Source organism: Diadema setosum, chromosome 2 (assembly GCF_964275005.1).
Source record: "Diadema setosum chromosome 2, eeDiaSeto1, whole genome shotgun sequence".
Lineage (NCBI taxonomy): Eukaryota > Metazoa > Echinodermata > Echinoidea > Diadematoida > Diadematidae > Diadema > Diadema setosum.
Window position 1 is genome coordinate 23,666,736 of NC_092686.1, and position 17,105 is coordinate 23,683,840.

At 39.8% G+C, this 17,105-nt stretch overlaps 1 protein-coding gene across 1 annotated transcript; it reads right to left on the reverse strand.

Moving 5' to 3' along the window:
* Positions 1 to 882: 882 nt before the first annotated feature.
* Positions 883 to 15,984, reverse strand: LOC140240980 (V-type proton ATPase subunit S1-like). The gene is made up of 9 exons (XM_072320759.1): positions 15,825 to 15,984; positions 10,412 to 10,538; positions 9,496 to 9,573; positions 8,133 to 8,323; positions 7,383 to 7,506; positions 5,344 to 5,567; positions 4,383 to 4,451; positions 3,295 to 3,517; positions 883 to 2,238 (listed from the first exon to the last, which is right to left on the reverse strand). Exons 1-9 carry the CDS (start codon positions 15,920 to 15,922, stop codon positions 2,029 to 2,031), a joined length of 1,344 nt encoding a protein of 447 aa, XP_072176860.1. The 5' UTR covers positions 15,923 to 15,984; the 3' UTR covers positions 883 to 2,028.
* Between the last annotated feature and the right edge of the window lie 1,121 nt (positions 15,985 to 17,105).

Consider the following 17,105-nt stretch of genomic DNA (forward strand, 5'->3'; position numbering starts at 1 on the left):
GTTGTAACCGGAATTTCGTTATAACATTCATTATAACGGGAGTGCACTGTATTGTAAATGTGGGGAATATGTCCACATCTTTTGTTATTACCTCTGCCAAGGGAGGAGGTTATGTTTTGGTTACCGTTGGTTTGTTTGTTTGTTTGTTTGTTTGTTAGGGGTTAACTTAGTTAGTTAGTTAGTCTGTGTGCAAAATAACTCAAAAAGTAGTTAACGGATATGGATGAAACTTACAGGAAAGGTTTAGAATGATACAAGTAACAGATGATTAAATTTTGGTAATGATATGAGAATTCTGGGGGAATTTATGAAGGATTTTTTATGTTTTGGCAGGTAGGGTCAATGAAGTTGGGAGTTCAGGCTGCGCGTATTTCAGGTTTGCATGCGCGCACTAAAGTGCGTGCTCTAGTTTCTGCTAGGGCGAGGCGCATCGTGCAGCCGAGGGTTTTTGACGTAACAAAGGCTTCTATATTGGGAAATCGGGCGACTTTCAGCACACAATGCTATAAGTACGTATGGGTGGAAATCACTGATATCTCTATGGAAGAACAAGATCAGTGGTGGAAATGAGCTGCATGCTTGGCAGAGGTCTGCGCTCTCAGAGTGCTTCTCTAGTTGTTTTTGTTTTGTTTTTCAGCCCATTGGCACAGATACCTGGAAAGTAACTGCCAATTACCAGGAGATCACCTAGTAAATCACCCTTGCTATCTATTGTGTCATCAAGGTCTTCATGTTGGACTGAGGCATGCTGCTACATTTGTGTGGGCTTCCTAACATTACAGCTTGGTCAAAAACTTGCTTTTACATCTAATACATGTAATATCAAGCCAAAATTCTACTTGACAAGTACACATTTGCTGTACTACTTCATACAGACAAACACACATACATATATATGCCATTAAATTGCATGTCCCACATTTAATCACAACACACATTCACATAGTACACAAGAAATGTATATAGATACAATGTGACACCACTGATTTCTGTTCAAACAAATAACAACCCTCTCACTTCAAAGACAGTGTTTCTATGCATACCTGTATCTCCCACATGTAGGTTTATCTGTAATACCTGTGAACATGATTACGTAATGATTACTGTCTCAGGTACAATGTAGCTGTCCAGCTCACCATATCCTTATCCCCAAATCTATCCAACAATTCATATACTATTTACTGTACTGGTGATATATATGTAGGCATCTAATCATCGACAGGAAGTTTACTTCCTGAACGGAGGATGGCTGAGCCATTATGAAACTAAATTATGACTACAAGGGGTTTACTTCACAGATATACTTGTACAATTTATTAAAGGTCACGATACCAGTTCGCACTACATCCTGTTTATCAAAGGCGATGATAGCTAATACACTGGTCTAATACAGAGCTACGTTTTAGACGACAGCGATGCAATCCACAGCTTTGAATGATACATTGGTTTCTATCCAACAGGAAACAATATATCCTGCTCGTACAATCATATCTATACAATATGAATCATCAGCCAGTTAGCAACAGCTGATGAAAGAGCTAAAGCTCTCTGCTGATATGATCAGACTTTCACACTTTGCGCGACTGTTTCCTGCATGTTTCACCGATCCAAAGCACCGAGATAGCCCCGGCGCTCAACATAATTACATTACGGTGAAGAGCACTGATTCTCCCACATCCACTTCCATTAACACTGAGAGGAATGACCCACCTTGCATGTTCTACCACATATAAAACTGTACCCACGAATATTGCCTGATCAATGGAAAATTTCACATTCTAGTACCTTATTCATATTCTGCATAACTGCACTCACATAAAGATAGACAGATGGACAGAAAGAGCTAGAGAGAGAATGAACAGAAACACTGAAGGAACAAAAGCAACAGAGAAGAACAAGGGGGGAAAAAATGAAGTCAATCAGAAATAGGTAAAGAAAGACAGACAAACAGACAGACGGGTAGTAAAGACGGGAAGATGGAGAGAAGAATTGTTCTGACAGTAGGTATACTGAATATATATTTTTATATCATTCTGCTACATTGATGACCAGGGGCTTTCCCTTGGGGTCGTCAAACTTGTCCATGACTTTGACGCTGGCCATCATCGTGACGGCGAAGCCGACGATGAGGACGACCATGAGAGTGGTGAGGATACCCATCCAGATGCCGGGGGTGAAGTACCCTATGCAGTCGTTGGCCGACGAGAACTTATTATTTGTTATACCAATCGGTTGCAGCTGGGGTTTGAGAAAGGATGGAGACGTTAACACACAATTATGAAAAAAACACCAAATATTTTTAAAATAACCACAGAAAAACACACACAGATTTCCAAGCACAGGTTCATTATTTTTAAGAATACCACAAAGTTTTGTTCTTACTGCAAACCTCCCAACCTTTCTGACTGAAAAATAGGGATGAACTGGCTGAGAATTAGAAAAGAAAGAGAAGTTCCCATATAGGAGTGTGCAGGAAAATTATCAAGAAAATAGGAAACTCCTACTTAAACAAGAGCTGGGAATGGTCAAAATTCATATTCTTTCCTCCAAATTCAGAATGGTTGGGAGGCCTGTTACTGACTGATTTTATACTGCCTCGCACGCTCTTGATCATGAAAATTTGAGGAATAGAAAGAAAAACCAAAACCAACTGATATTCCTATGTTGGATGGTTACAATATTTCAGTTGAGAAAATTGATCGTGAACTGTCAGCAGTAAATGAAGTATTTTTTAATGAGAGTGCATTTTTGACTTATAAATCATATGGTTTCTCAAAGGGATGGTACAGTATTGGTGGAGGTGAGGACTAGGCTTTTAACTTTTTGTGAGATACCAAGAAACCACTTATGAAATAGTACAGAGCATACCATTCTAAGACGAATTCAAAATGTATTTGATGAAAATTGGTTTTGGAATGGCTGAGACATCAAAAAACAAAGTAAAATAAAGCAATCATAATAAAAAGGTGGGTCCCACCTTTTATTAGGATTGCTCTATTTCGTTATCTCGGCCATTTCAAAACCAATTTTCATCAAATAAACATTGAATTCCTCTTGGAATTACATGCTCTTTCATATTTCATAAGAGGTTTCTCATTATCTCACAAAAAAAAAAGTTTTAAAAACCTGAAGTTAGGTCTCAACCAAAACTGTACAATCCCTTCAAGCATCTGTTTAAAAGAGACTTAGTAAAATTGCTGAAGAGAAGACCTCTTTGCACATAAAAGAGACAACAGATGTTTGTACAATGGCTAAATCTAAAAAGGAGGACATAAAACAGGGACCTCAGCATACCTGAAAGTTATTTAGCATGACATTGAGGAAGTAATTAACGTCAGTCTGGTTATCCTGGGCAAATGTCGTGTTCCCACAGTGGTAGGACCAGCCAATAGGGGTCATGAGGTCATCCGGTAAGGAGATGCTCTCGTTGTTGGTTCCTACCAAATCCTTCAGTTGGTACACGATGGTCGTCGAATCCACAAACCAGTAGTTGTTGGTAGTCTTGTTGAAATTCATCCTGCATGGAGGAGTCGTGGGAGAATGTTGTCATTTGGGAGTGAAAATATACTCGACACTCCAGTTGACTTCCAGAAAAAACACAAACAGGCAGAGGGGTTTGAAAGGGTTCTTTGGAAATCGGATGTACCACGAGACAGCTTTCGGAATATTAGATTTTCACAGGTTGGTCACAAACATTAACACAAATTAGATCAGGCATTTTAACATCCTTAGGTCATTTGGGACAACAATACTAAAAAAATATTAGGAAAATTTAACAAAAAAATTCATTTTTCATGAAAAGTACACATTCAACTGACTCACTACTGACATATGTTACGGGCAATATCATTCCCCCTGCTTTCTGAAAGAGGCAAGTCCCATGCTCTTTCATTATGCTAGATAAGTGAAAATATGTTAATTTTTTTTTGATATTGTTTTATCATACCATCACAAATTATAGTAGTCCTTCCTTACCAAGCGATGATGGCACGAAAACTTTAAAAATTCCTAACTCTTTTAATAATCAGCTGCCCGATTTTCCTCAAACTTTCAATGTGTGCAACTAATATTCCTGCTTTATCCACATTGATGTTTGGGCGTTGGTCTTCTTTAACTTTCTTGTTTCATGTCAGATTTTAAAGAGACTTCTATTCACCTTTCAGCCTGGTTTATTTTATACTCTTTATCTAATGGAATCAAATTGAATATGGAGTGGCTTTCAGCTTAACCCTTTGTGCGCTTTCGAGTCCCCACTGGCACCAAAAATCCCCCAGCATTCTACATGCTGGCCAAAGTCTCTGGCAAAGAATGGGTTAAGGACCATTGTCCAACAGCATGTGACAATGGTGACCAGTGGATAAAAAGCACCAAATCCAACTCACGAAATGGAGACACTGGTGATCCACTCAGACCCATTCTCATTCCGGAGGTCAGAAACACTGAAAGTCAGCCTGTGTAAAGGTAAAATAAAAACAGATAAGATACCTTTGAATTCAAACATCAAGTACTGTAAAGCAAGACACTTTCACTTATTGCCACTGGCATTCAATGCATATAGTGTAAACAAGAACTTTTGCATGCATTTTGATTTTGCGAATCTTGGCTCTAATGATATTTGCAAAATTAAAGTGCACACAAACATTTCTGGTTTTATAGTACGCGGTAGATTATCTCACCTAATAATCAACAATGCAATATTTCCACCAGAGTTGCTACAAATAGTAATCATGATGATAAAGTAGCCTGTTACAAAAGATAACTTCATATCCTCGGATAGGGGATATCGGATACAATTACCTTGTTACTTTTACAATATCAATAAAAGATTCGAGGTTTGAGTCTTTGTAGTGAAATTATTTCATGATGTGTTTACTATGTTTACAATATTGCAAATTTCAATCTGTCGTCTGCATTGTTGTTACATCCTAAACATCACTACAACTCTCATTATACAATAATAACCACAAGTGATAAATTCATAACTGTAATAGCATCACGACGGCTAAACGGAATTTCATGCCTGAAAAAAAAAGAATAAAAGAACAAAAACAACCAAAACATCCCGAAGAAATGGTCTCTAAATGTTATCATGATTGGAAAGGTATTTGGGAATCATATGGGCAAAGTGCAGAAAGAGGATTTACCATACAAATTTTTGCGACATTAGAGCCGATAACCTTTTTGCGGCATGACATTATCGTGAACTGCCACTGGAATTCAATGCATATAGTGTAGACGAGAACTTTGTGTGCATTTTGATTTTGCAAATCCTGACTCTCGCAAAAATTTGCAAAATCAAAATGCATGTAAACATTCCTTGTTGTACAGTATTCTTCAACTTACTGGTATGTGAAGTTGTTTTCACAGACACCCTCAAAGTTCCATCTATCGTTGGGGAGCACAAGGCTTCTGTTGACCGCGCCATTCACCATCAGCTCCACACTAATACTGTCAGCAAACAGGTAGGCCATGCATCCGTCCTGAGTGAAGTTGATGAAGGTGAAGTTCTGGTTGTCAGCTGTCTCTGTGGCCTCCAACAGACGACGCCCACTGGCGTGAGAAGATTGCTTGGATGGAGAGGGACAGGGGAGAATGAAAAGGTGACCATAATAATCTTTCATTTGATAGAATTCAGCACATGCTTTGATGAAATGTATGACCTGCACAGCACTGACACTGCAGGTGTGAAATTTGAAGGAAAAAAAAAAATAAATAAGACCTTGTATTTCAAACACAAGGAAACCGTTTGTGGAAAGCCCTTCAATGTTGACAAAAGTTAAACAGGCTCAACATTATGAACTGCGCCTCTCTCTCTCTATCTCTCTTGCATGTCCTATAGTAGCTCACCTTAGTTATGTATTATGACTGCCAATAGAATGCGGTCTAGGGCAATTACACCATTGGCAATTACCCCGGACCCATCCCCTGACCTTAACCCTAATCCTAATCCTGAAACTAATCCTAACCCTTACCCAAACTCTCACCCCAAACTTAACCCTAATCCTTACTCTCACCTCTAACCTTATCACTAACCAGTATTTAGCCGTGGGGGGGGGGGGGGGTAATTGACCTTGGGAGATAATGATATGATCTAATGCTGTACATGTATACTATAAATCTCTCTAAATGTTTGATACAGGGAAGTCCATGATTTCTAACAAATGCATGTTTTCTGTCTTGCAAGCAAGACTGCAAAATTTCTTTCCTCTTTTTGTAGTTGCTTGATTCACTGTTTTTGTTCTTTTCTGCCACTTTATAAGTTGTCATGTGACATTCAACTGTTCTGTGATATTCTGCTAATATGACTTCCTATCCGCTGCCAGAAAATCACATCTTCATAAACATGACACCAAGATACATGTTGTGTAAGTATGCTGGAATAAATTACTGCAGTAGCACCATCCTCCTTCCCATACCTGTACATGGACAAACTAGCATAGATAAACACACTTACACACACAAACACACACAAATTGATGTACTACCAAAACATATACAGAGCGTATCAAAAAAAGGGTAATCCAACTTTGGAGGGCTACTATTTTATAATTGTCAGCCATGGTGAGCACAATGCTGGTTGCGAGGAAAAGGGAACTCTTCCTCGTTTCATTGATACCTAATTATGTTGACACACATCATACATGACTGAGCACATGAACTTTAAAGACAACGACAAAGTGCACCTTTTCCAAGTTTGTGTGTTATTGTGAAGGAGCAATGCATGTCTCACTGCGTGGATTAGATCTGTCAATGAAAGTGATCAAATCATCAGGCCAGCCTGCACGACTGCAGGTTCGTACTTACAAATGTACAGTTTCTTCTAACATTTTGTGGTTCATAACCTTCAACATGGCCACGCTGTCAATAACTTGGTCCTTCCCATAAATGCTAAACCATTATCCATTTTCTCTCTTCATATTCAAGATATGGTTTGTCGCTGCGAGATATGTGTTGAATATGAACAGAGAAAAATGGATTGTGTGGGTTGGCCTCTGTGGGAGTGACCAAGTTATTGAACAGGTGACCATGTTACAGGTTATGAACCATAAAATGTTAGGAGAAACCCTAAACACAAACCTGCATTCATACAGGCTGGCCCACTTGGCCACTTTCAATGACAGATCTCGTCCCGCAGTGATACATGCCTTGTTCCTTCACCAAACCACGCAAACTTGGAAAAAGTGCAATTCATTATTGTTGTCTTTACAGTTCATGTGCTCAGTCATGAATGACAATTGTCAACATAAATAGGTACCAATGGAAAGAGGAAGAGTTCTTCTTTCTTTACAACTAACATTGTGCTCTGCATAGCTGATAATTGTGAAATAGTAGCCCTCCAAAGTTGGACCACTGAACACGTGATTACACACATCTCTGATTACCTTGGACATGTCATCAGCCGAGAAGATGATGGTGTAGGGGACATCATCTGAGTTGGCTCTCAAACGATGCATCGCTGACTTGACCAGTCCATCTGCTGTCTGCAGCTGCTCTTCCATGGAATTGCTTTGATAGTTAAGTTAGCCAGACAGACAGACAGACAGATAGACCAACAGACAGAGAGGAAGAGAGACAGAGAGAGAGTGAGAGTGAAAGAGCCCAAAACTATACAACACTGGATCCACTTGCAGATACAATGTATTGAAAATAATATCAGAAACTTAATCACTCTACTTAATGCACTGGATCTTGAGTCTCCCCAAGCACTCATTGGTAAGCATGACCAACTACTTGGCTGACTAATCAGAGAACAGAAACATTACATTTGAGGATGCTTTCTCATCTGTATTATACGCTGTAGTGTAGTGATGATAATGGGTGCTCATATTTAATACCTCTCACTCTTTTTGTACCTAGTTGTAATTGTGTTCAGCCAAACTGCATTCTTCAGCTCTTTCCTGCAACTACTTGCAGACAGTAACCACACCTACAACATAACATATACCTCTACAAGAATTTAGCAGACCGACTTCAGATTGTCATACCAGTCAGAGTCACTACATTACAAATAGTTCCATCTACACTGGAACTTAAAACTAATGTGTAAATTCTTGAGGGTCAAAGTGATTTCAGGGAGATTCCCTTTGACTCTGGTAGAGTCGGAAGCTCGTAATCTAACATGCACTACTAACCTTGGCGCAACTCTAACGATGACAAGGTTGGTTCTGCTGGGGCTGATGGCAACAGAACTGAGCTCCTCTGGGTCAGTGAGCTCTGTGACCTCTCCATTCTGACCCTTGACCTTGGAGATGAGGTCATCCACCAGGCTGGATGTATCAGTCTGGGGTAGCACTAAGCTAGATGTTGCACTTTCCATAGACGACTGGACACAGGAAGAGTGAACAGGTATTCACCAGGTATTAGGGTGTGCATCCAGCCATTACAAATTGTACATGATTAGCCAAATACGAGCACAAAATACTCAATGAATATTGATGATTATGGCACATTTGTTATGTTCACCCTGGGCGTAGCATTTGGTTGTGCTCTCTGATCAGAGACTGAATGGCAAATGATACCAGTTTAAACAGCAATTTCCATAGAACAAACAAATGAAAGAATTTCTGAATTCTATGCAATAATAAAAGAGCAACGTCAGATGATATATATGGATACTTTCTGAATGCAAATGGAGCACACAGCCAAGTTGTTCTGGTGGAGATGTTGATGACAGCTACGATGTATCATATAAAAATTCCAGTTTGAAAGTATGTGTTCTAAAAGTACTTTGCCTAACTCACTAAATGTATCTTTGATGACCTTTGCCGTCAGGAATCTGCAGAATAATCCAAACTCAGGGTTTGCAATGCTGTAATTTGACACCTTTCAGATGGCTCGTTCCAACCAGTCCCTCCCTTGCTACTTATCTTTTACATGTTGATCTTTAGTAACATTCAGATGGTGAGGATAAGCTCATATGTAAGTATGGGGCGCCAAGTGTGGTATGGTCTCTTTCGTCATGATGAAATCAGTCATGTCGTCATGAAATGACAATTTCATTAATACAATTGTAATTTCTTTGATGAAATTGATATTCTCTGGATGAAAGTGTCCTTTCATTAACAAAATTGTTATTTTGCAGACGAAATAACAATTTCATCTACAGAATGACAAGAGCACAATGTAAACCTCAATTATTTTCGTAATGAACGAGACCATGCAACACCTGGCGCCCCATACTTATCTACGAGCTTATCCTCAAAGTTAAGGATCATCGTCTGAATGCAACTGTTACTGAATAGCCAAATACAAGCATGTCATGAATTTTATCTTTCGATATATTCCACTCCTTCCATACTGTCAGTCAGTTCTGCAATAAGATTTTGCTGAGACACTGACCTAACACAGCTTCTTCTCAGTATATTTTATTCAGCATTAAACACATTTTGGGTAGAAAGAGGATGCACCATATCAAGGCTCAAAAATCAGAGACCAGACACATTAAATGAAAGATCTTTGGCCTGCGATGAGAAATCAACCAATCCTGGTACTTACCTTGATATTTGGAATGACACCACCCTGATTTGATGAATCGTAGGCGTTGCCATAGCGTGTCAGGTCCCCAAGAGAAAGCTACAAGAGTGATTAGAGTGAGAGAGAGATAGTAATAGAAATATGCCAAATTCATGAGCTGGAGTAAACACTTCACTGACTGACCTCTCAATATAACATCACAAGAAGTCTTGTTCCTGTAACACTTTGTTATATACAACCCCATCAAAGATGATAGCTGGCACTGGACATTTTCTGTTGGCATTTCATGCAATAATGGATGTAGAAAAATAATTATTCAAACCTAACTAAGAAAGGGGGAAAAAAAGAAGGAAAGTTCACTAATCCCCACCGCAAGCATCATTGCTGAAATGTGAAACAGCTAAATTATATGAAATAAATTATACAGTGTACATGCCATGGTCATGGCTCCTATTTTTTTCCTCATTTCCTTTCTTCTTTTAAAGCTTTTGATTTTTTTTTTCTTAAAGGGATCGTATGGTTTTGGTCGAGACTTAATTTCAGGTTTCTAACATTTTCTGGTGAGATGAGAAACCTCTTGAAATATGAAAGAACATGTAATTCTATGAGGGATTCAACGTTTATTTGATGAAAATTGGTTTTGAAATGGCTGAAATATCCAAAAAAGAGGGATTCTAATGAAGTGTGGGACCCAAACTTTATTACGATCGCTTTGTTTTACTTTGTTTTTGGATGTTTCAGTCATTGCAAACCCGATTTTCATCAAATAAACTTTGAATTCCTCTTAAAATGGTATGTTCTGTACTACATCATAAGTGTTTTCTTGGTATCTCGCGAAAAGTTAAAAGCCCAATTCTCATCCTCACCAATTCTGTACCACCCCTTTAATAAATCTAGAAATGGTCAACCCTACATATACATGTACATCTAACTGTACCTTGTCCAGCAGAATCAGGACGATGACCTTGACATCTTCCCGAAGGCCCTTGTCTAGGAAGTCTTGGCGGAGGGAGGCTTGGGAGATCTCCTCTCCAGCTGAGATTTGCCTTGTTGAGAACAGGTCACTGTGAAAATTTGAAGGAGCATGATGATAATTTGCAAGTAACAGCTCAGTGTACTGTATGATCAAATTAACATTTGGATATATACTGCCATCACACCGAGTTGTGGATATCATAAAGAAGAAAAACAATTTTAAACAAAATAGTATTCAATTTTCTTCAAAATGAAAAGTGAATGCAGAGTGAGTTACATATCATTGCACAAAAGTAGAAAAGAAAAGAAAGAAAGAAAGAAAGAGGGGTGAGATACAGCTTTGATTTCATTATCAACTAGTCAATCAAACACTCTTATATGCCCCAACTTGCAGTCATAGATTTTACTTCATCGGTCATGAAGAGCTCTGCATAATATATAGAAGACAAATGAATACTATAATATAAAGAAGGGCCCCTGAGTCCAAATTTTGGCTATCACCTCTGGAGACCCCTATGAAAGAATGCATATAAAATATGACTATTATTAAAGTGACTGTTTTACATTTCAATTTATATACATGACACTTCCCTAACTAAAAAAAAAAAAAAAAAAAAAAAATCAGAATATTTTTAGTTCATTGATTTTTCTTAAAATTCTCTTTAATGGGTTTGAGTCTTTCTGATATTCAGGTATTCAATTGCATGTGCTGTGCAATACATTCAACGTGTCCACAGAGTGACTGGTTTCAAAAGTAGCTCACTGTTTTTACTTCCTGACATGTTTGCATCACTTCCTTTGCTTTTTTGTCACAAGCAAATCTGGGTTGTTGAGACCACAGATTAACTAAACAAGATTTCAATGAATTTGTGGCTCTAGTCTGTGATGAGCAATTTGGGGTTTTGCTATAAGTTAGAGGTTGATATCATTACTTTTTTGTTGCCCGGTCCAGCAATGAAAAGAGCCGAGATATCCAAAAAAAAATGATAATAATAAAAGGCAACAGGCCATCCCTTTTATTAGAATCTCTTTGTTCCACCTTGTTTTTTGATATCTTAGCCATTTCAAAACCAATTTTCATCAAATAAACTTTTGATACCGGTACCCCTAATAGAATTGCATGCTCTTTGACATCTCATGGAGTGGTTTCTGAATATCTCGTAAAACATTAAAAGCTAAATCCTCACATCAACCAGAACTGTACAGTCCTTTTAAATTCATTCTTTTTGTCTTTCCTCATTTTTTTCCATCTTGTCAGAAATGTTCATCTGTTTAAATTGTAAGTTTTCTCTCAAAGATCTCACTTCCATTCCAACTCCACAATTAATCAGGCGTGCCCCAGCACAATCCCTGCACACCGGCTGCCTTGCATACTACTTTACCCAGTAGTATGCGGCAGAGAATATGCACATGTTGTGATGTTGATATGTGCTCTGAGCACGAGCGCAACGCCGATAATTAGTGGCTGCGATCACAAGTACCCGTTCACATATCTTGCTCACTCGCATGCAACGTGAACTGAAGGCAGAGCTTTGATACAGCCCAACGATCCATCCTGATCCTGATAAATCATATTTAAGGGAGACCTCTGGATGATTTTCAGATTTTTACATTTCAACAATTATAGAACAGTAATACTGAGGACAGAGTTTCAGAATTTATAATTGGGATGAAAAATAAAAATATTTTCGAAATTTATGACAAATTGCAATGAACAAGGATGATGACATGGTAGGGTCACCATTAGAATGCACGAGTTGGGGCCCAAGGAAGCAGAACAAAAGAAGAAGGCATGCATAGATCATACACAGGTGAACTCGCATGCAAACAGTGGTAATCTATTGTAATGGAATTACATTGCTACCTCAAATCTACACATGGAGATGTTTATTTATGTACTACACTACATGATGTGAAATTATGAAAATCATCTGGAATGCCCCTATATGCCCCTTTAAAGTCCCAAATCAAATGTAGCTTTGCTATTGAATTTAAATTCATCTTATCGAATAAAGGATATGAGCATACATGTAGATTTTAAAAATGTACGAAAATAAAATAAAGTTGTTCAGATGGTGAAATAATATTAAATGAGGTTATTTACTTCATCGCTTTTGATACGATGGTACACTGCGCACATGCGTGTTGATGTGGTCACACACAGCGTGTTCCCTATAGGACCTACGCGATATCAAGCTTCTCCATGTGTGCGGATATGTACAGTACACACGAGTCTGGCTGTATCCCATGACTCTGGCCATGGCTACAACCACACTCATGTGGCTGGATGGCATTATTGGCAAAGACACACATGACTGGTTGTAAATTATACACTGCCTTTCTTTACCAAAAATAGAAGCCCAATACATCACTGATCATTGCACTGCACCACAGCATGTGCTTTAGTGCGCATTTACATGTAAAACTTTAGTACGCCCAGCTTGAACTCCAAGTTCGTTGACCTCACATGCCAAAAGTTGAAAAATCCTTCCAAAATCTTGATAGTAAGGGTTTATACGAATTCCTGGATCACTACTAACTATACACAGCCAAGTCGCTGTATAAATAGTGACAGGGCTGTATCGGAACGGGCCACAACACAAAGAGAGCTCAGCGATCGCTTTACGATCGCTTTGATACTTGACATCGTTTTCTGTCACCTCATAATCATTAAATGTAATCTTCATTAATGACACTACATAGCTGTGTTATCAATATTGACATACACATTTCAAAACTTACCGAAAATGAACATTATATGCAGCATGTGCGAATGGTATGGTTGGACCCACTACTCATTGACCGCCTAATTTTCATTTGCTTGATAAGAATATTTAACACTGAAATTCAGGTAAAAACTTGACCTACGTGATTGAGAAAATCCAGCACTATCAAATGCTGTTGTTCCCTTTTCAATTCGAAGTTTCAGTGCAAAAATATCGCCGTCAAACTTGCGTGGCCTCTTTTCAGCTCCCCGTGGTGCCGCTCCTTTTTCAGATCAACCGCTGTTTTTTGCATTGACAATGCACACAAACCGAGTTGTATTGAACACCGTGTTGTACGAAGCTTTTTAGAAAATGCATTGACATTACATTACGATTCGGTTAAAATATTCATTCGAAATTTTGTCCTTGATTAAAACCATTAATGAACAGTGAATTTTTGCGTTTTCCCACACATCCTCATCAACGGTCAAAGCCAATACATTTTTATGTGCTCTGCGCGCAGTGCAGTGCGTACTAAGCATTCTGTGTGCCAAAACTACGCGGTCAGTTTCAAAAAGGGTGGTTGATGTGTAGTAGAGCTACCATACATCTGATAATCGGGAGTTCATGCGATCGGGAATGCACTTTTAAAGGTCATGCTGTCGACGGTGCTGCTACCAAAGAGCGCACATACGCAGTAGTAGATCGCTGCACTTCCAGCCACGCACGCGCACGCATAATTTGCATTTAATTGATGAGTGGTCAACGCGCCATTTTGAATTCTGCAACAATGAACCCTGACGGTCGGGGATTGCGCTAGAAAGTGCCATTTTTTTGTTCAATGGATTTATCGGGAGGGCTCTCTATGGACCTAGACCTTCTGCAATATAAGCATGTAGATGCACTTTACATGAGTAACGTACAAATAGAAATTGCTATAAGTTTTGTAGTTGTGTAGTGGTTCCCCACTTTGATGGTGAGGCCCCGTCTGTCTGACGCTGTGTCAGCGTCTGGCAATGTCTGGACTCTGTTTGTCTCTGGTCAGGCTAGATCACTAGAGTAATTGTTCCAGTTTGCGGCCGTCTGGCGGTTTGCAGCCACTACAGCATATTTGGTAATATTATAACGCTGAACACAGCCACACACTTTAATACCACACATTCACTAACACATTATCATTCTACAAAAACCAACCGATAACATGGAAAAAAATCTCCAACAAAAATGAAATTTTCTCACTTAAACGATGACATCTCGCATCAAAAACTTCATTTTCGGTACTTCTTAAAATCACAGTTAAGGATTGAGGGTCTAAGAAACTGGATATTTTGTCGTTTTCCCGATGTTTGCAGATTTTGAATACACATCCTCACGTAGAAATAGAACTTTTGCGATGTGGCCGCCATTTTTTTCTGAAAGTCAATGTTACGATCAAAAAAATAGGAAAAACATGAGAAAGACCACAATAACACCGCCATGCCTGTTCGCCGTCAGTGCAAGCGCGCGAGCCCTTTTCATGTGTTTTCGCAATGGGACTTGGCGCTTACGCAACGTTCGCGAGCCAAAATGAAGGCGATCGGCAGAAGATCCTCGGAGCACGCGCTTATCGCATAGGAATTGTACATTGGGCCGCAAACGTCCCGGACTACCACGGTCACAAACCGGCGGACGTCGACGCTCTACCGGATCGCGGCCGTGGTCTTTTTACTATCACGATGGACATTGGTCTTGCGATTTTCACAATATTGTAAACTGGTAAGTGGTCAACCGCTATGATATAACCTGGGTTAAAAGCAATTAGCAAGTTTGCGTTTCAGAGTGGAAAAACCCTTAACGTCAATTACGGTATGGTCGCCACTGCGGTAAGGTCGCCAGACATTCACATCGCATGTAACGCGCGCCGCGATCGGAGATCAGGTTGGGCGACAGATTTTCATCACTCTCAAAATACATTCGTAATTCACCTTTCTCCTCCGTAAAAACACAAATAATTTTAATCAAAATATATTTTACCATATGTAACAGGTGATAAAACCATTTTTAATGCGAGGATGTTCTTGATTTATAATGGATTTCAAATGGCAGATTAAGGGAAATTTTCAAACGCGGTGACCGACAATGCCTCCTTCATTGAAGCGTATGTATAACACACACGCTAATTAATAATATGTGGCCGACTAGGGGCGGCGAACTAATTCAGTGCCGATATTAGTTCGCCAGCCCGGACGTGCACAAGAATTACACACAAGTGGCGACCATAGGGTAATTGACGTTAGGCCCTATGCGGCCGCAAAGCGCAAACCGGCACTTTTAAATTTTACTCTAACGTTACCAAAACTGAATGAGGTGTTCCTCGTGTCAAGATCGACTTTTTATGCAAGTTTCTTTTTAGGCAATCCATACCCAACTTTTTCAGTTTTCAAACAAACCAACGCCGATGATCCCTCCTTCCTGTGGCGGAGGTAAAAACACTCCAACACAACCAATGGGAATGCAAAGTCAACTCAAATGACAAGTAGGACCATAGACAGTACACTCTACGTCATTGTACAGATGTCAATGCAAAGCCAATAATGTCAATGCCAATGGGTCTGGCCACTGCACTGGCACTGCACTGGACACTGGTGACTGGGTGTGTTAATCTATAAGAATCGTAATCACGATAATTACCGAGTACTCGACCACGCGATGACTGGAACACTGGTGGCGTTGCTCACAGAGAAAAAGCTGATTGCAATCAGCAACATGAAAACGGACGCCTTTCCCATGCTTAGGTGGTGGTTTGATAGGTTCTTCGGATGAAATTTGCTGGACTGCACTAGTAGGCCTACTATACTTTGCTGGTTATGATGCGACGTCCTGAGACGAGACCGTACGTATGTCACGTCACGAGATCGAGACGGGATCCTTTTACCATGGACAATTTACTGAAGAGCACATAGCGGGCGCACGGCACGTAGTGCGCGCGCTCATAGGGACTACTCTCCACAGAACTCTTACACATTCTGAGTTCTGTGGGGCAGACAGGTGTGGGCGCCATTTTAGGAAGCAAAACGACCCAATGATGCTTCTAAATGACATCAATATTGTGAGCCTACTAGTAAAAGTGGAAATTTTCGCGGTGTTGAAATTTTCGCGCATTTCGCGCAACCAGAAAGTATCGCGAAAATAAAAGCACGCGAATCGTTTTGCTTGCCATATGTTCCTGTGCGGGATGTATTGATTCCGCGGAATTATAAACACGCGAAACCCTTATACCCGGCCAAGCGCGAAAAATTAGTCGCGCGAAAATATCCACTTTTACAGAGAGTATATGGAGTGAACTCTGCTTTATACTTTTCTTCATTACAGACTAGAGGTGTAACTGTGTTTCAGACCAGACAGGACCGGCGGAGCGTTTTCAAAAGTGTGTGTGTGTGTGGGGGGGGGGGGGGGGAGGGGGCACTTCCGGGTTTCATGAGCTAACAAGCAAAAAAAAAAAAAAAGCGCAACTTCTGGTGCTTTCTTCTTTAGCGGCCTCCCCTCCGTTCTGCCGGTAATTACTAGTAAACATACCTGGTATGAAGTTAGCTCAAACTTTGTGGGACTGCAGATTGGAAAATAAATGATATTTCTTCAATAATTGCATTTCTTGGTCAGACAGGAACATACTTCTGGACAAAACGAGGTCTCTGTGATTGTCTTCCCCTGTATGCCCCCTAAAAAGGGAAAAAATAAAAGGGATTGTTGTTGTTCGTGTTTATTGGCGCTTTTCAATCAGTCTGATTATCTGTACCACGTCTTCTCCATATTAGGAGTCCGTGAAAGAGTCCAAGCTCAGCTCGGTTGATCACGTCACACTCACTTTAGGTTTCGGCTTACGCAGGGCCGGCGGAGCGTTTTCAAAAGTGGGGAGGGGGGTGGGGGCCCACTTTCGGGTTTCACCAGCTAACAAGCAAAAAAAAAAAAAAA